This window comes from Pocillopora damicornis, chromosome 8 (genome assembly GCF_964200805.1).
Source record: "Pocillopora damicornis chromosome 8, jaPocDami1.2, whole genome shotgun sequence".
Lineage (NCBI taxonomy): Eukaryota > Metazoa > Cnidaria > Anthozoa > Scleractinia > Pocilloporidae > Pocillopora > Pocillopora damicornis.
The window spans coordinates 19784138-19806521 of NC_142677.1; the positions used below are offsets into that span (position 1 = coordinate 19784138).

Genomic DNA, 22384 nt, shown 5'->3' on the forward strand with positions numbered 1-22384 from the left:
TTAAACAGATTATAAGGTACCTACCACAACTTGAAGACGCCTGTTACAATGGAGGGATGCATGTTTCAGAGCTTTTAGAACAGAAATATATGCATCTTCTAACTTTGTGTACTTTCCAACAAGAGCAATCTTAACTTCATCCAGGAGTCACTGGTCTCTGATAACAAGAGAGAAAAAGAGAATTAACAGAATCTACACTGATGAATAATTACCTGCCGTATCAACAGGATTAAATATGTCTGAACCCCTCATAAACTGATGACATCACTACCAACTAACACATGGGTTACTTAGTCTTTCACCACAGATTGCAATACAATGGCCTGGGACTCTGGTTTACAGGGTTGAGTTAGAAAACTCACCAGTTATTTTCCGCATGTTCATGAGAAAAACATTCTACATTGAGAGAGCATCTCTCCATTAGGTAGTAGTAAAATGAGGAACAGTGAACTGACAGGGAAACCAACAGGAGGAGAAAGGGATGTGAGTTAGCTAGAGTCTCCCTAAAAGTTCATCAGTACCATCCCTACCAGGAGGATTTCCAAACAGGAACATGACCTTCAGCAGGATAAATAACTGACTCATTACACCCTATGTAGTTTGTACCCATGAGTACAAAACTTACCAGGCCCATCCAACACAAAAACACATGCCATGTTGACACCAATTAAATTTAATTGATGAGTTTATGACTATCATCATTATTCTTCAAAAAATTTCAACAAGGGTTTTTTTTTTTGGTCACTACTATATGTAGTACTTTGCACTACGAGACAGTCCCACTCACTTAAACCTCTCTGCTTATTCTCTCCATTGCACCATAAAATGTCTTGGTTTACGTGACTTGATTTCCAATTGAAGCCTTTTGGAAAAAAATGAAACAATTCCTTGGTTTGATAACAACACGGGAACGCTGTAAATGGATTTGCAGTCGTGGACATCTATCACCCTGGGGGTCAAAAGGTTAAGAGACCAGTAACTTACCAGATCAGGACTCAGGCCTAAACCACGCAGTTCCCGCACACTGTTTTGTTTAGGCTTTGTCTTCTGCTCACCTGTAGAATCAGGCTGAGGAATACAAATTTAATACAGCCTTTATTAACTTAAAGGAAAGAAATAGTATGTTTATACTTCATTTGAAATTTGAAATTGTTGCTTTCTGTTTTCCTAGGCAATTTGTTACAAGTCATGTAACAACTTAAGTTACATCTATCTTTGGTACCATCAACTCTCTGTTATGAAAACCCTTGGTGTACAAGAAAGGGGACTAGATATGTGCACAGATTCCTATGAAGTAAAGTATACCTCAGGCACCAACTTGACATGGACCACACAAAAATTGTCTCTTCCAACTCTAAACTGGAACTGACGGAAAGCTTCAATATAAGGCATACCCTTGATGTCACCAATTGTCCCTCCAAGCTTATAAAAATACAACAGAAAAAATCCATTATTACCTAATGCTTGCATTCATTATACATTCAAGCATCTTATATTTTTGTAAGATTAAAACAACAATTAACTGTCACACATTCATATACAATGAACTTCAGCCTTCAAACTCTAACCTCAAATTTTGTCTAGGAACAACATCGCTAACATTGTAATGCACATCTCAAGTAGAGACAACAGAGATAAATGTACAACCACATGTCAAAACTTCAGACTAATTGAACCTGTTTCCTGAAGAAATTGTAGAAAAATACATATCGAACTCCAGGGTCCACTTACTATCAAAACACAGTGCTCTGTCTCCAGCAGAGGTTACATGCTTTGATAGAATAAAACTCCAAGAAGAATTGTTCAGAGGAGTAAATGGGTCCCCTCACTGAATTTTGAAACATTTTAAAAATCTAGGGCCTCTGTTTCATTTGGGCTGGCTTTGCTCCTGAGAATTTGTCCAAGTTTTTTTTTGGATTCTGTTCCTCTTTTAAGCCAATTTTAGTCAAGGGATGTTGATACAAGAACCTTCGAACCTGATTGTAGGCATAGGTACATGAAACCACATCAGAACAAACCCATGGCAATGGAATATTGACCTCTACTAAGTCTCAATTTTGCACTCTCACATTAAATCTAAGCAATGATCCATTGTTTCTCTGAGAACAATAATTTACTATTGGACCATTTTTCAACATAGTGTCAAAAAAAACATAAAAAAAAACAAGAAAATTGCTTGTTTTTGCATATGACTAAGTTGCAATTGTTTAATTAATTGGTTGAGATGATGGTGCAAATTTCAGAACCAATCACAGAACAAAGTTGAGGTTAACCAAAGCAATCACTGATTACTTCAGACAATCAGTTGGAAATTGCCCTAAATATAAGTTGTTATTAGTAGATTACTATACCTCAATAAGACAAACATCAGCCTTGATATCCTTCTCAACAGGTTCAGCGGACACCTTTGTTACCCAGTCTTGAATAGCATCAGTGATATGAGGGACCACTGTACATTACAAAAGAACAAATATCAGATAACATAGATCCATCACTTTATAGTATCAATTACACCACATATACATGAGTAAAGCCATATTTATTTGGGAATAAAAAATCTGATTCTAATTTCGATGAATACATATCATTATACAATAATTAACAATTATTCACCAAAGTGGAGGTGAATAGTGGTGGATATTTACTAAACTATGAAGCAGCAAGGTAACTATCAATCACTATTCATCATAGTGAATAAATGTTACTATTGGTGTATACCACACAGATACAAAAATTTTTTTCTTTGTGGTGGTTTGTCTCTGCATAAGAGCCTTGGTAGCAGGAAGCAGAAGTCAAATGTGTAAATTGGACTTAGGGCCTATGAAAAGCATGTCCCCTTAAGATATATGGTTTATATAGTTATCTTTCTGAGATAATTGCAAAAAAGTTGCAAAAAATCAAAAAAATAGATGAAATGATAATATCAATGATAAAGATAATGATGATAATAATAACCACAACAACAACAACAATAATAATTATAATAATAAATAATAAAAACAATGCTTTAGTGATGCACGCTAAAAGTAAGAATTACTAAAAATTAACTCACCTTGAACAGTTTTACCCAGGTAATCCCCTCGTCTCTCTTTATCAATCACACTCTGATAAATTTTACCAGTTGTTATGTTGTTGCTCCTGTGAAGAGTTACATCAAGGAACCTTTCATAGTTCCCAAGGTCTAAATCTACTTCACCTCCATCATCCAAAACAAACACTTCCCCTGTAATGATGAAAGTTTAAAATATTGAGTTAATTACATGTAACTGTTACACGACAAAATAATTTTTAAAAATTATGATTTGTTATCACTGAAGTTTTCTCTGGCCCTTTTAAACTGTTACCAACAACATGCAACTGAAGCATGCAATTGAACATCAACAAATATTGCACAACAACAAACTTGTCTGTATATTTTAAGTTTACCAGCTCATCAAAAGAAAAGCCAAACAGATGTCAAACCACAATTTTTGAGAAAAGGTTAGAAAAAAGCCTTAACTTTATGAAATCCGACACCAGTTTCCCTGTCCAACCATATCCATGAACATGTGTAAAATGTGGACCATTTTAGAAACCAGGAAATACAGTGATAATCAGATCTTGTATAACAGATTTGGCCTAGGACAATGGTATCATATAAATTTTAAGATGGAAATAAAGTAATGTGTTATTCAATGTCTCATAATCTACATTTTGAGAAAAATTATCTGCTTTTAAGCCTTGATTCGAATATTGCGTGAACCCACAGAATCGCAACGCGTGAAGCAAACTACAGGAAATCTGATTGAACTACAAGATTTAAAAGCACTTGAATTCTTTCCTGTTTAAATTCCTTTTTTATTCGAGGAAAGCATTTAAAATTGCAATGGAAAGTGCGTACTTTAAGCCTTATATTTTCCAGTTACCAGTATGCTTGAAAGCAATTCATAAGTCATTCATTCACCATGTGCAGTTGTGACTACAACTTACGACGCATATTGCATTTTGGAATTTTTTTTACGTAATGCTGCCAAAACTAGATTTCGCAAAGCATCAAAATTCTCTTGCCACAAACACCTTGTAAACTCTCTCCTAATTCCAAGCTGATGTACCAACGAACTCGAATAAAAATGGCGGGACACGTTTGAACCATGCACTTCGCGCGCAAAAGATGTAACGGGCGCCATCAGCCGCTCATTTGACAACAGATGTACGAAAAAAAAGGACTTTACCATGCTCGTAAGGAGAGAATGTCCCAGCGTCGATGTTCAGGTAAGGATCGATTTTAATTGAAGTAACGTGCAGTCCACATCCTTTTAAGGTCAGCATTAGATTCCATCCACCAAAACCACCTCGGTCGAGAGGGACTGAGATGGAATATTTAATGACTTGCAAAACACAACCGAAGATTCTCGGAAATCCGCAAGTGATGTAGCCGAACATCAAAAGCTGTAAATCCCATGATTCTTGAGGAACAAACAGAAACAGCATAGCGAGAATTTTAAGTCGCGAACCATTGATGGTAGACATGCAGATAATTTAGGATACGTAAATTCTGTTGATGAGGCGCTTAAACTTATTGCGGAATTTGAAACAGGATTGACGACGAAGTTTTCTTTCTTTAAAGCTGTCAAAGGTGTCGGGAACATATATTTAGATATATTTGATATAGCTCTTTAGCATTACAAAGCTTTGCTATCGCTATTGTGCATTCTCACCAGTTTGTCTAGTTCAAGTCCTCTGGCATGGCTTGGATGATACCACAATCGTGGAATCATTCGGGTTAATTTAATGCTTACATCTCCTTCCTCGAACAGAAGTCACAAAATACTGGGGGAAGATGCATGAGATATTTAAGGAGCAAAAATTCGTTTTTTACTGGTGTGCCTTTCCTAATTTTGGGAAGGAAAGTGTTCAATTGCCAGCACGGCATAGATTGAACAGCTGGAGAGAAAAGGAAACGAAAAGATACAGAAGAAGTACTGTATATAATAATTTAATAATTTCTTTTTATCCTCAACCTTTGTGTTTCTGTCAACTATGGCTTGCTAATTTGAAAGGTCAAATACATGAATGGGTCATATGACATTGATCTCAGAATACTTTTATGACAAACGTGATAACAGTTCAATCTTGGCTAAATTGAAGATGGTTTAGAAGTTAACAATTGTAAGAACTTTTCACTAACATATGCTGCTGACAAAGGAGAAAATATATGCAATTCTGCATTTTTTGCATTCTATCAAGCAATCATATGTTTGCTCCTTATCACGCTATGACACTTCCGTTTTGTCACATTCCAAAAAATAACTTGAGAAATACACTGACACTCATCTTACACTGTTATATTTACCTATTACAGAAGGCTGGAAACAAAGATTTTGTTTTCAAGAATATAAGATTTCTTGTCCAAGACACAAGGAAGTTTGACTGCGAAGCACAGATAAAAATGCGAGAAATTTTATTTTTTTCAGAGAACAAGGTAGTTCTACTCATGTATAAACAGAACAAATGCGATTTAATAAATCAGATATGCGGCATGACTCCTTTTCTTCCATCCCCACTCAAAACAAGCAAACACACCTATAGAGGTTCCAGTCTGGTCTGCAAATGAAAAGGAGGAAGGTGATCACTGCAAAATTAAGCATTAGGGTTCTTATTTATAACATATTGATTATTGTATACTGATATCTAGAAATCAAGGTTGCAAGTAGCAGCCAGCTGAGTTATAGTTTGAGTTTTATCAAGTCCATTACTTTGTTAAATTTAGAGTAACCTTGACTTGAGAGAGGAAAATTGAGGAGCTGTAATATACTAATCATCAATTAGGGACCACAAAGAAAAATTTATTTATAGAGAATTTTGAAGGAGAGGGGTAAGACTTGTGACAAGCTGGCAGACATATAGATAAACTTTACTGCTAAATGGGTTACAATACAAAGTGTTCAGTATTTGGATCAGCTATGGCTCAACTTAAACTTTGCTTTAGCTTCAAGTTTAATCCTTTGTGGTTTCCTTTCTCTGTGTTTATTTTTCAAGTTATGTACACAGAAGAACACAAAAATGACAAGGAATGCTTTTGAATATCAAGAGGCTGGAATAAGCAAGAAACCAAAACTGAATTTTAAACAGTACAAAGTTAATTTGATCTTCCAATGTTATTTAATTTTAACCATAGAATTTGCTATCTAAATTTATCCCCTCCATTTTTCTGGGTATTGTGAGCAAAAACAAACAATTATCACAAAATGCATGGTATACAATGGTTTGATTCACCAATGTGGCAAAGGCCTTTCACTCTCTATCCATAAAAAGGGAAACAGTTTGTAAACTGTAAGACATTCTGCATGTTGAGTGTATACTTATTCATCCATGTGAAATTAAAGGTTACTTGAAATAAATGTGAAAGATTTATAGGATTTTCAGACCCCTGATAACAATTACTAATGTGCTGATTTGTTGTACTTAAAGGTTATGATTTTGGCAGAAATAGTGGAAGAAATTTCTGGACCTGGAATTTTGTTGCAAATGTTTGTTTAAATCAGTTTAAGTTAGTTAAAAACTCTCCTGTTTCAAGATTACATGATTACCACACCAGAACCTTTTGTATTCTATATTATGCAACATGTTATGATTATGATTTCAATAATAAAAGGTGCTGACTCAAGAACTTTCCAAAATATCTCTACATACAAAGAAATAGATTGTGGTTATGTACTCCAAATAGCAGGTCACATCAGTCTTCTGTAAGGAAGTAGCAGAAATTTCTGTGGTGGTTTTGGTGGATGGAGAGAAACATCCACCAAAACCACTTTATTCTATGTGTTAAGAGTTATGATAATCATTATGAACGTTTGGTCGGTCAGCAATTGTGCACCATAAAAAATAATTAGCCAGAGCACTAACTGCTAATTAGTGGTATAAATCTTTTGTCTCCCTGAACATCTAACAATGGCTATAGATAAAATGTAAAAAATATATTGTTGATGGTTTTGGTCAAAGTTTTGGTGGATGTTCCCTAATGACATCCACCAAAACTACGTAACATCTAAGCACCTTTTAAATACGTGAAATATCTGCATAAAATTGCGTAAAATGTTTTATAATACTACAATCGAACAATAAATTAATACTTACCATTTCTTTAGTAAAAAGTTTTGACGCAATTTCCCAAACAAATAATACACTTGGGTCATCGGGATAAGTCGGCATGTTGTCGTAGCTTCGTAATTTTTTTCCATCATTCCATCTCAGTCCCTCTCGACCAAGGTGGTTTTGGTGGATGGAATCTAATGCTGACCTCCTTTTAATAGAGCTCCGATGCTGCTAGAGATAACACCTTTTCCGATCCCACTAATAACGCCACCGGTAACCAGAATATACTTCATCTTTGAGCAGAAGTATAGCAGCTTTTAAACCCAGTATCTAGGTTCCTCAAAAAATTGGAAAACAGGGGAAAACTTTTCTTAAAATTATTTTAACCCTCCGGGAGTAAGCGGCGCCCTGCTCTCTTCGAGAACTGCGCTATCAACTTACACGGCACGTGTTGGTTTTATGCGAACAATTCGCTCCTCATTGGTCAACGAGTAAGATGATGTCGATTTCATAAATTAACAAGTCATGACTAACAACTTGTCGGTCTCTCGGAAAAGTTCGGAAGAATTCGGAACTCGGCATAAGAAAGAGGTTGTTTCCCGGGTCTACGCGGTAAACACAAGATTAAAATGGCTGCTAAATTTTACCGTACCTGCATACGACGCCAAAGTTTATTAGTTCTTCTGTTTTGATTTCAATCATCTTGTGGGCAATTCGTTTATTTTGGGTTGGTTTAAAAACAGCAAAACTGACCCGATTGAACCACGTGGAAAGTACCCTGAACGAAAAGAAATGGGAAACAAACAGAGTTCCAATAGACGCGAAAGTCAGCTTGTACGCTCTAATTTAGCATCGTCCGTCAATCCTGCGCTTCCACAAGAAGCTATTGTCGCACTTACTGGCTGTTTAAACAGACTGCCTCTCGTCCTAAACAAAAGTGTTCGAGAAGAAGTGATCAGACGAGTAGAGCTGATGGAAACTGGTGAAGCTCCAGAAATTCTTCTAAGTAAAGGCCAAGAGCCACCTGGAATATATGTGTTGGTGTCGGGTAGTGTGACTGTTTTCAGTGAAAACAAGAAATTTTCCCTGAGGGAAATTCAAGTCGGTGACTGCTTTGGTGAAGTTTCGGCGCTATTTAATATGAATTGCACTGCTGATGTGTGGTCATGTAACAGGTTGGTATTGATACAAAACGATCTCAACATCCAGATCTCAGTCTTAATTCTCCTCGCAGTCAGCCATAAATTTCGCACAATTTAAGCTCTGAGAATTTTCTGCATATCATTCAATAACCCCTAATTTATAATTCTGTTTATTTCCACTATGTGTCCTCTTAATAATTTATTGGTATAATTTTGAGAAGAAATCACTCATTAGTCAGTTCGTGGGTGAAAGGGTTAACTTTTGGAAATGCCATGGAAGTAAATTGCATCTTCATAACATTTTTTTGGGTTGAAACTGCCAGGTGCATGTTGTTGCTTCTGAAGACCTCTGATGCCCGTCGGCTTCTCACATTTCCCAGTGAGGTGACGCTACTGCAGTGGTTTCAACAGAGGTTGGTGGAGGTCATGTTTAAATAATCACTCAGTTAAACCAGCTTTGTTTTTATTCCTCAAGCTTGTTTTCAAAGTTGCACTCTAAGGAATTTCAGTCTGTTCCTTTTAAATTGTTCAATAATGTGTAAAGATGATGGCTTTTAAAAGGAATTTTTTACTGTTATAGGAGATACCTGGACACTAGTAAGCTGTTTAACAACCACCAACTGTCAAGGGAAATTGCAGTAGATGTATTGCAAAAGGTTTGATTATCTTGCACTACTATATAATGATATTAGGACTGAGTGGAGTCCAATTTGGTCTGTAATCATTTAAGTGATTTACAAAATTGGACAACTGCAAAGTGGGAGTCCAATTTGTTAATCACGAGTATGATTACAGACAGAATTGGATCACATGAAGTCCTGTTACCAATTAATTAAAACTATTGCAAAATTTGAGACAGAAACTAGACATCGGTTGTACTTTTTCATAAAAAAAACAACAACAACAACAGTTAACTCAGTGAAATGCAAGACAACAGGGCACGCACAATGCATTCTGTCCACTTACACAGGCATAACTGTCCCTTTAACTGTCCTATTACACTGTCCAATTACAAGCGCGATGTGTACACTGTCCTATTAGTGCTTAAATCAGGCTGGTGACAACAAATCACATTTGAAAATTTTGTGATAGTTTTGACTAATATAGATATCAATAATGTAAATAGGCCACAATGAAGAGTTCCATGAGCAGAACTTTTGAGTATTAGCCCTTTTTTCACTTGCTCTGAGTAAAGGCTTTGGAAACCCCTCCTAGTGGCCAATTTATAATGGTAATTGGACCAAGTGGAGTCCAATTCAGTCTGTAGTCATAAGAGTGATTAAAAAAATTAGACAACCATGAAGCGGGAGTCCAATTTGTCAATCACAAGTATGATCACAGACAGAATTGGACAACAAGAGGTCCTGTCAACCAATTAATCACAACCATTGCAATTTTAAAAAACAACAAATTCATTTAGGTCAAATATCTCTGGTAGAGACAATGTCTAAAGTAAAAAATTTTCTCCATTTTGGAAATTCCACAATTTATTTTAGGATAAGTGGTTGTTGCTATGATTATTGTGATTAATTCTGTGATTGGTGGATTTGGCTGAGTGGACATAGTATGATTGGCTACTTCAACCATTCAATTACAGCCAACTGTCTGATTACACTGTCCAATTACAGCTCTACAGAATGATTAGTCAAAAATAAAGCAGCTAATGCACCAATCACGTTTGAGGAAATTGTAATGGTTATGATTAACATTATAAACTTATACCCTACTGATGCAACACCACAGTTTCTTCAAAAACTTGCCCTCATTTATATAGGTGTATTTAGTCTGATACACTGATTAAATCAGGCCATATATATAAAAGTGCAACTGTGAACTATTGTTCTGTACTGCTGTTTATGATTCATTTGTATTTGCTGGTTTTTTTGGTTTTTTAGTCTCCTATACTTCATGGCTGGGGAAAAGAATCTTTGAAAGCTGTAGTTAAAACTGTAAAGCCAGGTCAGTTAAAAGAAAACACGTGTGAAAGTTTCCTGATTTGGAGAAGAATGCTTTTCTAAATCAAACCAAACTAAAGCTAAAAATAGAGATTAAAGATGGAAGTGGTTGGTATTTAAATTCTTAGAACTAGTCAATGAAGAAATGCATGGTCTTCAGTTTGGAGAATTAAATTTCAGATCTTGGGATGAAGGGTTGAACTGGTATTGTTCTAGGGAATTCTGAGGTCTATTCTTCTGCTGTATCAATAGTCCAATGTTCAGCTTGATCCAGTCCATTGGAAATTAAAAAAGTTTTTTTTCATTTATTTGATGACTTGTTTGTTGTAATTGATTCCTGTGCTTTGTTATTTTATACAAGTGTTATTCTTGCAGCGGTTATTGTGTTGTATCCTCCCAACAGCATTATTTTCAAAGAAGGCTGGAAAGGACAGGAAATGTTTGTTCTAGTGCACGGGCGGTAAGTATGTTGCATTTTATTTATAGGCCATTGTATAACCAAGTAGGAAGTGCAGAGAACTTTATGACAAGAGGCCTGGGTTCAAGAGCCAGCCAGGTCTTTGTGTTGTGTTCTTGAACAAGACACTTTATTTGCACAGTGACTCTCTTCTTGAGGGAGTTCTGACGAAGTACTGACTGTGATGGACTGGTGTCTCTTCCAGGGGTGTTCCAAGTGGCAATTACTTGCAGCTAATTTATGCTACAAAAACTGGGATAAGCTGGGATAAGTTTTCCTCCTAATTTCTCATAGTTATGTTCTCTTTATGAGTATGAACCCTTCCATTTTTGAAAGTGGAAGCTGTTTACCAATAATCTGTGATCAAAATTAATGGATGATTATAAAAATTATATTACTACTGTTCTGCATTTAGAGTAAACTTCTCCAAAAATAACCAGGATGTTGCCACATTTGATGCTGGAGAAAGAGGATTTTCCTTTGGAGAGGAAGGTATATTAGTGATAATGAGACACACTCAAACAATACCTCTCTTTCTCTTTTTTATTCAGTGGAAAAGTGTTTTGTAAGTGATTTGTAATGGTGCAAGATAAAACTATGTTTAGAATAAATCATCACTTAGTTGTAACACAACTTTATACGTCATAAATTTATCATAGTTCATTAATTCCCCCCTCAGGGTTCTTCACTGGTACAGAGAGAAGATCTACTGTAAGGTAGGCAAAATGTGTGCTTTTCATAGCTCCTAGTTAAAGAAAAATGAAGGAATTGTTGGCAGGTATGTTCTTCCCATACTTTGTCAAAATTGAATTTTGGCTTTCTCCTAAATCCCAGGGCCCATTTGTTTGAAGGCTAATTAGCGCTAACCCAAGATTAAATTTTAATCTGAGTTTCTTCATTCCTATATTCAAAAGCATTTTTGGGATAATTTCTTGTGTTCCTTTTAGAGCATCAAATAGTTGTATTCTAGACAAAAGAATTCGTCTGAATTTTTTTTTAAAGCTATCAGATCTGAAATCAGATTTTACACTAACCCTGGGTTATCTTAACCCAGTTTTGAACAACCCGGCCCAGTTCGGCAAATAATCTTCCAACGGGAATAAGTTAAAAACCCTGATTTGTTGTTTGACTTCCTCCTAAGACAATTACAGTGAATAGTAATACATGTCTTAATTTCATTATAGTGAGGGGCTTGATATTGATCTGTACACAACAGAAATTCACTCCTTGTAAATTATTTTCACAGGGCAGCTGGGCCATGCCAGATTATTCTCCTTCGTGAGGAAAACTTCCATGATGCCATTAACCAGGTTTATTTATTTTTTATCATTGAATTACAGGTAGTTTCTTAGAGGTCACTTTAAATTCCAAATTCAAGTTGAATTTTTTTTCCACAGTTCTCAGCGGAGGCAACATTACTCCAAGAGCTTAGTGTGAAATGGAAACAACATGTAAACCAGAGAGATAGCACACTGTATTCAAAGTACATGGGAGCATTAGATCTGGAGGTTTGATTCGTCTTGTGGATGTTTGATACTAGTATCTGTATATAACTTTTGTATCTTTCTCCCAGTCTCTAGCCTCCCAAACACAGGTAATTGTTAATACTGTTCCTCAGGCGAGAGGAGATAAGTGCAAGGGGCAAGGTCTTTGTCTCCACTCCTTGAGGGGTCTTTCCTTTCACATATACCCTAACCAAGAAAAGCCTTAATGACCCATGGTATTGGAATTGACCTAAAAACCTTCATGAACTTTGTTTTCAGATTTCTTTAAAGATTGATCCCACAGTATTAAATCTAGATGACTACCTACTAGGAAGGAATTGATTAAACCAGATTATCAGAATCATTGTCTTTCACCAATAAATTGCCACAACGTTTTTTTTTCGATATAAATGAAAAAATTAAATCGTTTTCTTTTCTCTTCAGATATTGAGAATGACCTTAAAACAGGTAAATGATAACTTCAAATTAGAGAGAAGTACTTTTACGTGTATAGTTTTATTGTAGTCCAAAGTCACAAAATATATTTTCCAACTTCCTGTACATAAATAAAATAAGGAACAGCACTTAGCTGTTAATAGCAGATCGTAAGATCTTTGTAACGAAAGCACAGAGCCATAGATTTCTGTTCGAATTTAGCAATGCAGAATGACTGATGTTCACTGATTTGCCAAAGGTTCAATGCTTAGGTAGATTCTCATGTGGGTTTAGATTGTTGTTGGTTGTAGCCCTTGTTGGAACTCTCCTTGCTGCGGTCCAGGTATTTTCCTCTCTCTACAAAAACCAACACCCCATGACCAAAATGCAATTATATATACCATGTTTCCTTTAGCAAGTGCCTGGGTGCTTATTTAAATCTTCGGCTAAAAGGATAGGAGCTCGCTGGAAGTGAGGGGAATGCATCTTAGAAACTACTAACCTGAACTGATTCCGCTTATTCTCTCCACAGACAGAAGAGTTCAAAACATGCCCGGCAGGATTCCTTTACATTCTTGCGTTATCCATGACGATTAAAGAAGTTCCAGCTGGCGAGATTGTTCTTACAGAGAGAGAGTACCAAGATGGCAAGTGCGCTTTAGTATCAATGCAGCTTGATGATTTATATTAAACTAAGACCTGGATATACGGTTGATTTTGATGATCCTAAAGGCGCTGCCGAGTTTTGAGTATTCTCTTACTATGCAAACTTGGCTGATTTCAATAGGACAGGCAGAAAATTTACGATGTTTTAAAACGCACGTGCAGGGCGCTTGTTATGCTCATTAGACTTTTCGTTTCATCAAGTTCTCGTTTCCCTCTCTGTTGTGGTTTGAGTGAGGTATCCAGAGTTAGGATAAGCAAGGAGCACCAAAGAAACCACGCATCTATCACTGACATAACTTAGTCTTTGCCTTTTTAACGTTCACTTTTTAGATTGGAAAATGCTCTGTGATATCACGGCAAGATTGGCTCGAATTTTTTTTCTTCGTTTTCTTTAGGTAGCACGTTATTTTTTGTTCTTCAAGGAAGTTCAGTTGTAATGGATGGTGACACGTCAACCTCTCACTCGGTGGAACTCAAAAAAGTCTTTTGTAAGTGTATGGTTACTATTCTTTTTCTTTCTTTTTTTCTTTTTTCTGTGCTACAAAAGGATTGTATAAAAATATTTCATTAAAATCACAGAACAGGCAAGATTACCATCCGCCGGTAGAGTAATGAGTGCACGTTACTCCCTCCAAAGTTGTTCCTCGGAAGGACCAACGACAGAATCCGAGAAAACGGCGCAAATCGAGCCTTGTTAAACCGCGGATCGAATGTTCGTGTTCGATTCTTAGCCGAGGTTATTGTGTACTTGGGTACCAAGGACTATAAAGTGGGTACCATCAAACCGTCACTGAAATCTTACAAAATGTTGGGGGAATCACTTTTGATGGTTGGCTTCTGATCCGGGGGAAGTTAGAGTGGTCTCAGTCGCTCCTGCATGAACTCAGTCAGTTAATATTGGCCAACCTTATTAGTGGAATTGTTAGAATAATGCTTTATCATTTGTCTTATCTATCCTGCTTTAGGGAAGAACGACACAATGCCTGTGACCGGGTGGGTTAAGGCGGTAGAGTTATGCGTGGTGTCCTTTCTTCCAGAGGAGGCAGTGAGAGAAGCGCGCAACACTTATCCTGATGTAGCGCTGCTCAGACCTTGAGAGAAACCATTATGCCTTTAGAACTGGGAGTACACGTCCAGCTGTTTTCAGTCATCGTATGCCCTCTCAGCTGCAAATGGAAATCATCTTACCGTTGTGACGCCAGCCGCGGTTTTAATTGTCTACGAAAGTCGGCCTCTGTAGAGATCCGTTGGACAATCAGCGCCCTGAATCGCGATCGTTCTGGTAGAAATAGCGAAAATTCTGGCGACTAAATTTGTAACAAAAGTCGCTAATTTTCCTCTCTCGCTTGATTTCCAGTGACAAGTGACTGAAATAAGCTGCTATGGCCACGAGCGTTTGGGGTTACAAATCGTGTAATCGATAAATAGATTCTAAGCTGCGAAAGTGTTGGAAGAGACGCATCTGAGTCGGTCACTGATGTGCCAACCACATTTTGACTTCTCTGATCTATTACGGTACAGACCCGCAGCAACATGGAATCTATTTGTTTTATATGACAAAGAAGCAAAATTTGTAGATGGTGACAGCATCTATGCGTCTATCCTCTGATAAATCGTGTGTAAGAACCGATCAAAATGCGTACACAATTAAGCTTATACGGCTAAGTATCATTCGCAGACGACTGCGAGACACCTACCAGAATTTGCAAGCTGGGGTATCTCGCTAAAAAAATAGCCTAGGTAGAGATCTCGTTTAAATATCTACCAAAGTTTGTATTGTAAGCATAGATTAACACATGTACATATGAAAATAACGCGGTCAATATTTGTCATTCAACGTCATCACCTTTCATTCTTCGTCAACACCCATTTCTCGATTCCAGAGATTCCAACCCTCCCGGTTGGACCGCAACCTCCCATTTTTTTGAGATCTGTTCCGGCCTCCATTTTCTTTCAATATTCTCACTAAAAACGTCGCGATCAACATCCAAAGTGACTCCATCGTCAGACAAATGAGTAAAGTTCATCTCGTATCTTACGCCACGATGAACAATAACTACATATTTTATTACAATATTCTCACTGTTTTTAAACTTTCTTCACAATTCCTTTTTTAGAACGATCTACTCTCGTTTTTCTGCAGTATCTTGGGCGCCCAAACTGCATAGGAGGCTGGCTAAAAAATTGAAGAGTAGCTGCAGGAAATCTAATTTAAGGCACAGCAACTACACCTTAAGCTAATTCGTATCCCTTCAGGGGCAGCACATAAGTGGAGTACTTAACAAGTTTTTCTTATAGTTTGCTTTATTAGCCACAGCAGCGAAACTAAAAATCTTTTCAAGACCACCTAGCCCCTCTGTGGATGAAAAGGTTCTAGACAATGCAAAGGTTAAAATGTATACACTGAAAAGTAAAGATTGAAATTTTTAATCAACGAAGCCTCGAACCTTGACCAAACGTCTTTGAATACTTGTGCAACACTTCCACCACAAGTAAGTGCTATTATGATATAAGGGAGCCTCTGGCTATAAAAGAACAAAAGCCGCCATGCATTTTGCTGACGTTCCCGCGCCAGTCACGCATAAAAACCATTCGTAGATAAGATGCGCAGTGCCAGATTCTGCTTTCTTGCGAATTTAAAGTGCAATCGAGAATTTAGACTATTACTGAATACGGTGAGGTGTTTTTCTCTAAGATTTTCCCTCAAAGATAATGAGGATCTCTGTAACAGCCATGCAGTTTGGATGGTGGTGGGGGGCGGGGGGAGTTGATCATGATCACAAAGTGTTATTATTTAAATCATGTGAAGGATGATTTGATATTGATGCGTCTTACATGTGTTCTTTCAATCTTTGCCTTTAGTTCGACGGAACGTCGAAGCCTGAAGGAGCGTGATATCACTACATCGTGAAGGTCAGGAAAATGTGAACAGATCAGTTTGACTTTCTGTCGAGGCTCTTTTAAAAAGGTAGAAGAGTTTTTGTACATTAAATCATTCTCTAATGTGCCTGCACATCATTTCTTATGCATGCATGCAGCTAATTGTAGATTAGAGTCTACAATGCCGTATTATGGAGGTGACTGCTCGAGAGGAAATATATTCTCGTAAGTAATTGGGCGCAATAAGCTACTTAAACTCATAAGAGAAATCACTTTCTCCCAACTAGTGTGAGCCTCGTTCAATAAGTATGAGTGCGCGCCAGAAAAACTGGGTTAATGACAGTACACGAAGTCGAGACTTGCTTGTTAAAGTTTCTGCGTGAACAAAAGAACATTAAATTAAGGCGAATACAATTTCCTCCTGCTGCTTTATTTGTTTTGTTTGACATTTTTTTTGCTTCGATGCGCCTACCTAAAAAGTCACTGTAGTAGTGCGATGGAAACCCCAGAAACTACACATGAGAAAATAGGTACATATATGTGGGCAGATTGTTTCTTCGCTTTGCATCAGTTTTTTTTTATTTTGATGCATCAAATGATCGTTTCTCTACCGTCTATCGTTTACAACGATAAATATTTCGAAATATGAATATTTTACAGATAAAATCAATAAAACTTACTCATACCCTGTGTATCCGTCATAGTTTCTGACGATTTCTGTCGTTTCAAGCTTGCTTTACTATCACTGTTATCCATGTCAAAAGACATGGATAACAGTGATGGTAAGTTTTATCGATTTTACGTGTAAAATATTCATATTTCGAAATATTTATCGTTGTAAATCGACCATATTTCGTTCCCCATACTATTCCTTATAACGTGTTCAAATTTTCAACGGTTCCTCCCGTAACTTAACACCGAGTCACACAACGCGTGACGCGTTCATGAATTCATCGTTGGCTTTTTCTCGAGACGTGAGCTTAGGCCGCCTGTGGGTGAATGATGATCTGATTATGTTGAGTCTTCAATTTTAGGTCACCTTTTGACAGGAACACGCTTAAACTTCCCGAACTCAACTGGGACGTGATACTGCTACAGCTTTAAGGTAAGGAAAATGCAGACAGAAAAGTTCAATTAACAATCGAAGCTCAAGCGACAATAGCCACTATTACCAGATGACACATACACAGATGTCCCCAAAACTAGGCTATTCTGGTTGAAGTACATTATACTGGTAATCATTAAACCTAATACATACGTTGCTGACTACTCAGTGGAGCGGGGCTAGTCGAGTCTCGGGTTTTGCCTTGAAAACGCAGCTCTTGAAAAGTGATGCGTTTGTTTTCAGTATATTCTCTGTTCTGTAAGCTATGCCTGCGACTTTTTATGTTCCTGGATGCCAACAAAAGGGAGGAAATTCTTCTGTAGGAGAGAATGTTTGGTTTTTTAGATTCCTTGGTAGCCCATGGGGAGAAGACAGTGGATCCATGCAATTCGTCGATACGAAGGAAAGGAGTTTGCCACCGATCGTAGGGGGGAAATAAGTTTGTTCGCTACATTTTAGGCGAGCAGATATCAGAAAATCTTTAAACAGACGAGTTTATGTTGTCGCCGATGGTGTTCCAACAAGATTTTCTTAGTCAGTACCTTCCCCATAGAAAAGAAAAACTCCTCCTGAAAGACAACTTCAAAGTTGGCATCCTTCATTGAGGCCATTTTGTTGCTCCTTATACTTTCCCGGCCTGCTCTTTAGTGTAATGCTAAGGCATATTTTACGCGTTCTTATGACCGTATTTGGTTAAACGTCATAGTAGTGGAATAAAAACACATAGACATCGCCCTTCTCAAAAAAATTGGCCTAACACATTCAATCATCCGAGCTCTACTTTTCGAGTTTTGGAGACTAAATTTGTCCCCTTGGAGTTCTATAAACGAAAACCAGAAGTATTTAATATATTGCGGCAAATTCTTCGGCTAAGGGTTTATCATCGTCGGAAATCTTGCAAAAAAACACTGCCACTGCGCTTGCGTATCTCAATTTCCTTACATTTGCGTTGGATGTGTGAACATCACTTGCAATTACATTTACGTGTGAATTTGCATCTAGCCTGTGAACCAGGTTATATGATATATTTAGTCACCCTCTTTGTACGTATAATAATTATTATCATTGTCATCATTATTTCTCTATAGATCCTCGTTGCTCGCTGAGAAGGAATAATGGATCGTCCCTGGACCGAGCTACCGCGGTTTGAGGCCGCTCTAATGAAAAAGGGTCTCCAACCGAAAGAGTTTGAAAGAACTCTTCTTTCCAAAATTTCCAAGATATTTGAAAACGAAAGAGAAGTCGTAGATAGAAGTGTAAAGATATCTGTAGAATGTGTAAGGGAAAATGTATGTATTCGAGAGAATGAATCAAAGCCCGGTTTGGACCAAAGGTATAAAGTCGCCTTAAATAAATACGTCGATGACAAAATACTACCAAACAAGCAGACACCCCCAAAGAAATTGATAAAAGATACTGGAGGAATACGTAACGTAATTAGGTATGACAAGGAACTAATTCGTGATTATCACAAAGATCAACATGAATTATTTTCCGAGGATAACCTATTGGGAAGGGAATTTCGCAAACTTACTCCTGCGATCAAACTGAATGAGAAGGGCTACTTTATTCATGATAATGATGCACACTTCTCAATAGAAGATGCCTGTCGTGTTATCGATAAATTTACTTGTATGTTTCTTCAATACTTGATCCTAGTAAAGAATAACGGTCAAGTTCCTTCCGAAGAGTGGGAGCCGCAAAAACTCTTGAAGATTCTTTCACATTGCGAAAAAATATTAAGGAGAAGGGTGTGTTTGGATTGGGGAATTGAAAATGATCTGCTGGACAACACGGGCTATAATGTATGGAAAGCTCACGTAATGATAGTCATGTCCTATGCAGCACTTGCAGTGGTTCTAGACATGATACTTAAGAAGCAACAGCCGGTGGCTCCCGTCGTAAAGTCACGGCTATGACCCTGGTGTGTGATGTCAGTATACAGTCTTTCCTAGATTAATAGGATTTGCCTTTGTTCATTACAGTCGTTATTAACTCATTGTTACAGTTCAATTTCAAGTTTGAATTGCACCCTTGTTGTTAGCGTTTGTGACGAATTGTCAGTGTAGAGAGGTGTCCTTTTTGTCTGCTTTATCCTTGTTAATGGGAACTTCAAATACATCACATGGGACCTCAATGCATGATCATAGATTCTAATGAAAAAGTTGTAATTTCTAGCTAGTTAAATCAGTTGCAAGCCATTTGAGAGTCGCCGGGTATTGAGGTTAGAGTGATATAGCGAAACCATTTTAAATTCTAATGTAATTTTGGTCAAAAGGGTCAACACGAAAACAATGTATAGCTTAGCGTTAGCTTATTTTATTAGTTCTCAGAGAAAAGAATGAGGAAATAATAAATTGTAGAATGCTTAATAAAGTAGGGATGATTTTCGTAATCTCAATAGCCTTTATTTTTGTTCACATGATTAAATTGAGAAAGAGGGAGGACACAAAAATATCTTTCGTCTTGTTACGAGCGTGGGACAAAGAAAAAGTTCTGAGTTCCCATGAGGAATCGAACCTCAGACCTTTGGATTCCGCGCTCCGATGCTCTACCAAAATTAAAACTAAAACTTCTCTCACTTTCTGTTAAGAACGTTTTAACGCTGAATGATTTGATAAACAGGGCATGCAGGGCAACTTTAGCCGTTACTCAAAGAACACGTCGCGGTTTGCTTTGCTTTGTACTAGCTAAGTATTGTTTTCCTTTACCATAGACAAGCTTTTTCCCGATGGGGAGATGAGGCACAATGCTGTTTTACTAAGGGGTAAAAACGTTGTGGGAGCTTGAGTGAACAAAAATACCATAAAGGGCTGGGAAATTCGAGGGAAGAGGATCAAATGCAATTCATTGTTTCAACAAAGGGCGTCAAAATTGCCGTTGGTAACAAGTGTAAAAAAGAAAGAGTTATAATGGTCTCATACAAATTTTCGTCAGTATTGATGAAAACTTCCTCTTTTGATCACCGAATAAACATGTTCTTCTCCTGAACAAATTAAACGTCTAAATGACTGAGCTGTAAATGAAGCGGAAGTGTAGTTCACTTCAGTGTATTTCAAACACAAATCATGAAATAGGAAATAGTTCCTAGTATTTGACAAAAAAAGTGTTAATTTTTTGAACGAACAGAATAGTTCTATAGTTCCATAGAAACTAATACTGTCCGCTAGCTTGCTCTGTTTGGGGATGTTGTCTCTGTATGCTTCCATAAAAACCTGCTTTGTTACCTCAGATAGCAGAGCAAGTTTTACCTGGCAGTAACACCTGACAGTGTCTGGATCCCATCCACCACCCTCACTCCAAAAATTACCCTTTGCTCGCAATGTAGATAAAAGTTTTAGCAAATGTCAAGACTTTCTCAGCCTATATAAATTATATCAGACCCAGCAAATCCTTTTACAAACATGTTACAAATTTGTTAGGGTTTGGGTAGATTTACGAATCATCTACAGATCAACTAGAATGCCTGGAGAATGTCTTGAACTTTTCCACCGATCGTGTGCAAAATTATTGATTGGCCTAGAAAAACAGTGTTATTCTTTTGGGTTATCAGGACATTGGAGGGTCGGAGGCAAGCACAAGGTGAGAGCGAGGAGAACCCAGGCGCGAAAGGTAAGTTGAACGAGGGATAAGACGCGCAAATAAAGGAGCGTGTGGTGACAGTAAATGATATAGAATGACGCTTTATGATGCGTAATACCGATAGAAGATGTCTAATGACGTAAATGATATGTAATGCGATACTATACATATATGGAAAGACATTAATGATGGGCAATGACGATGGATGATGAGGAATGACGTCAAACGACGAGGAATGGCGAGAATGACGTCAAATGACCATGAATGATAAGGAATGCCGTGAAATGATGAGGAATAACGAGAATGAAGTGGAACGACGATAGACTGCATTTAAGAATTTTATTTTTAGGTAATGCTGCCAAAATTAGATTTCGCAAAACATCAAAGTTCCCTTACCACAAAATCCTTGTACACTCTCTCCTAATTCCAAGCCGATGTACAAACGAACTCGAATAGAAATGGTGGGACATGTTTGAACCATGCATTTCGCACTCAAAAGATGCAAGGTGTCCTTTCTTCCGGAGGAGGCAATGAGAGAAGCGCGCAACACTTTTCCTGATGTAGCGCTGCTCAGACCTTGAGAGAACCAATTTTGGCTTGAGAACTGGGAGGGCACGTCCAACTGTTTTCAGTTATCGTGTGCCCTTTAAACTGCAAATGGAAATTATCTTACCATTATGACGCCAGCCGCGGTTTTGATTGTCTACTAAAGTCGGCCTCTGTAGAGATCCGTTGGACAATCAGCGCCCTGAATCGCGATCGTTCTGGTGGAAATGGCGAAAGTTTTTGCGACTTAATTTGGAGCGAAAGTCGCCAATTTTCCTCTCTCGCTTGATTCCAGCGACAAATGACTGAAATAGGCTGCTATGGCCACGAGCGTTTGGGCTTACAAATCGTGTAATCGATAAATAGATTCTAAGCTACGAAAGTGTTGCAAGAGACGCATCTGAGTCGGTCACTGATGTGCCTACCACATTTTGACGTCTTCTCTGATCTGTCACTGCACAGACCCGCAGCAACATGGAATCTATTTGTTTTATTTGACAAAGAAGCAAAATTTGTAGATGGTGACAGCATCTATGCGTCTATCCTCTGATAAATCATGTGTAAGAACCGATCAAAATGCGTATATAATTAAACTTATTATACAGCTAAATATCATTCGCAGACGACTGCGGGACACCTACCAGAATTTTCAAGCTGCGGTATCTCGCTAAAAAAATAGCTTAGGTAGAGATCTCGTTTATATACCTACCAAAGTTTGTATTGTAAGCATAGATTTACACATGTACATATGAAAATAAAGCAGTCAATATCTGTCATTCAACGTCATCACCTTTCATTCTTCTTTAACACCCATTTCTCGATTCCAGAGATTCCAACCCTCCCGGTTGGAGCGGAACCTCCCATTTTTTGAGATCTGTTCCGGCCTCCGTTTTCTTTCAATATTCTCACTAAAAACGTCGTGATCAACATCCAAACTGACTCCATCGTGAGACAAATGAATAAAGTTCATTTCGTATCTTACACCATGATGAACAATAACTACATATTTTATTACAATATTCTAACTGTTTTTAAACTTTCTGGTTTAGATAATGTTT

General features: G+C 37.5%; 3 protein-coding genes across 4 annotated transcripts; 2 read left to right on the forward strand and 1 right to left on the reverse strand.

Annotated features, from left to right (window-relative positions):
* Positions 1 to 1272: 1272 nt before the first annotated feature.
* On the reverse strand, positions 1273 to 7525 carry LOC149041751 (CTP synthase-like). The gene is made up of 5 exons (XM_089180994.1): positions 7281 to 7525; positions 4212 to 4290; positions 3053 to 3223; positions 2352 to 2449; positions 1273 to 1422 (listed from the first exon to the last, which is right to left on the reverse strand). The coding sequence occupies exons 1-5, from the start codon at positions 7365 to 7367 to the stop codon at positions 1288 to 1290; spliced, it is 570 nt and encodes a 189-aa protein (XP_089037120.1). The 5' UTR covers positions 7368 to 7525; the 3' UTR covers positions 1273 to 1287.
* Positions 7526 to 7662: 137 nt separating this feature from the next.
* Positions 7663 to 15050, forward strand: LOC113671884 (cGMP-dependent protein kinase). Its single transcript, XM_089180997.1, has 13 exons — positions 7663 to 8249; positions 8540 to 8629; positions 8797 to 8872; positions 10112 to 10175; positions 10547 to 10631; positions 11044 to 11120; positions 11308 to 11344; positions 11875 to 11938; positions 12026 to 12136; positions 12557 to 12580; positions 13080 to 13198; positions 13613 to 13701; positions 14179 to 15050. The coding sequence occupies exons 1-13, from the start codon at positions 7867 to 7869 to the stop codon at positions 14307 to 14309; spliced, it is 1350 nt and encodes a 449-aa protein (XP_089037123.1). The 5' UTR covers positions 7663 to 7866; the 3' UTR covers positions 14310 to 15050.
* A 762-nt stretch (positions 15051 to 15812) lies between these two features.
* On the forward strand, positions 15813 to 19593 carry LOC149041752 (uncharacterized). Of its 2 annotated transcripts, none has more exons than XM_089180995.1 (4): positions 15813 to 15888; positions 16076 to 16181; positions 17128 to 17198; positions 18287 to 19593. In XM_089180995.1, the coding sequence occupies exon 4, from the start codon at positions 18314 to 18316 to the stop codon at positions 19115 to 19117; it is 804 nt and encodes a 267-aa protein (XP_089037121.1). In that variant the 5' UTR covers positions 15813 to 15888; positions 16076 to 16181; positions 17128 to 17198; positions 18287 to 18313; the 3' UTR covers positions 19118 to 19593. The 2 variants fall into 2 exon arrangements, with proteins under 2 accessions (XP_089037121.1, XP_089037122.1); XM_089180996.1 differs by having other exon boundaries at positions 15835 to 15888; positions 16076 to 16126.
* Positions 19594 to 22384: the final 2791 nt, after the last annotated feature.

Bases quoted from the DNA above. Each gene is read 5' to 3' on its own strand.
- LOC149041751 (XM_089180994.1), bottom strand. From the start codon at position 7,367: ATGAAGTATATTCTGGTTACCGGTGGCGTTATTAGTGGGATCGGAAAA. The intron at 4,291-7,280 runs GGTCAGCATTAG...ACCTTAAAAGGA, and splicing joins TCGGAGCTCTATTAAAAGGA to TGTGGACTGCACGTTACTTC. The intron at 3,224-4,211 runs GTAAAGTCCTTT...TCATCATTACAG, and splicing joins ATTCTCTCCTTACGAGCATG to GGGAAGTGTTTGTTTTGGAT.
- LOC113671884 (XM_089180997.1), top strand. From the start codon at position 7,867: ATGGGAAACAAACAGAGTTCCAATAGACGCGAAAGTCAGCTTGTACGC. The intron at 13,199-13,612 runs GTGCGCTTTAGT...TTCTTTAGGTAG, and splicing joins AGAGAGTACCAAGATGGCAA to CACGTTATTTTTTGTTCTTC. The intron at 13,702-14,178 runs GTAAGTGTATGG...ATCCTGCTTTAG, and splicing joins GGAACTCAAAAAAGTCTTTT to GGAAGAACGACACAATGCCT.
- LOC149041752 (XM_089180995.1), top strand. From the start codon at position 18,314: ATGGATCGTCCCTGGACCGAGCTACCGCGGTTTGAGGCCGCTCTAATG.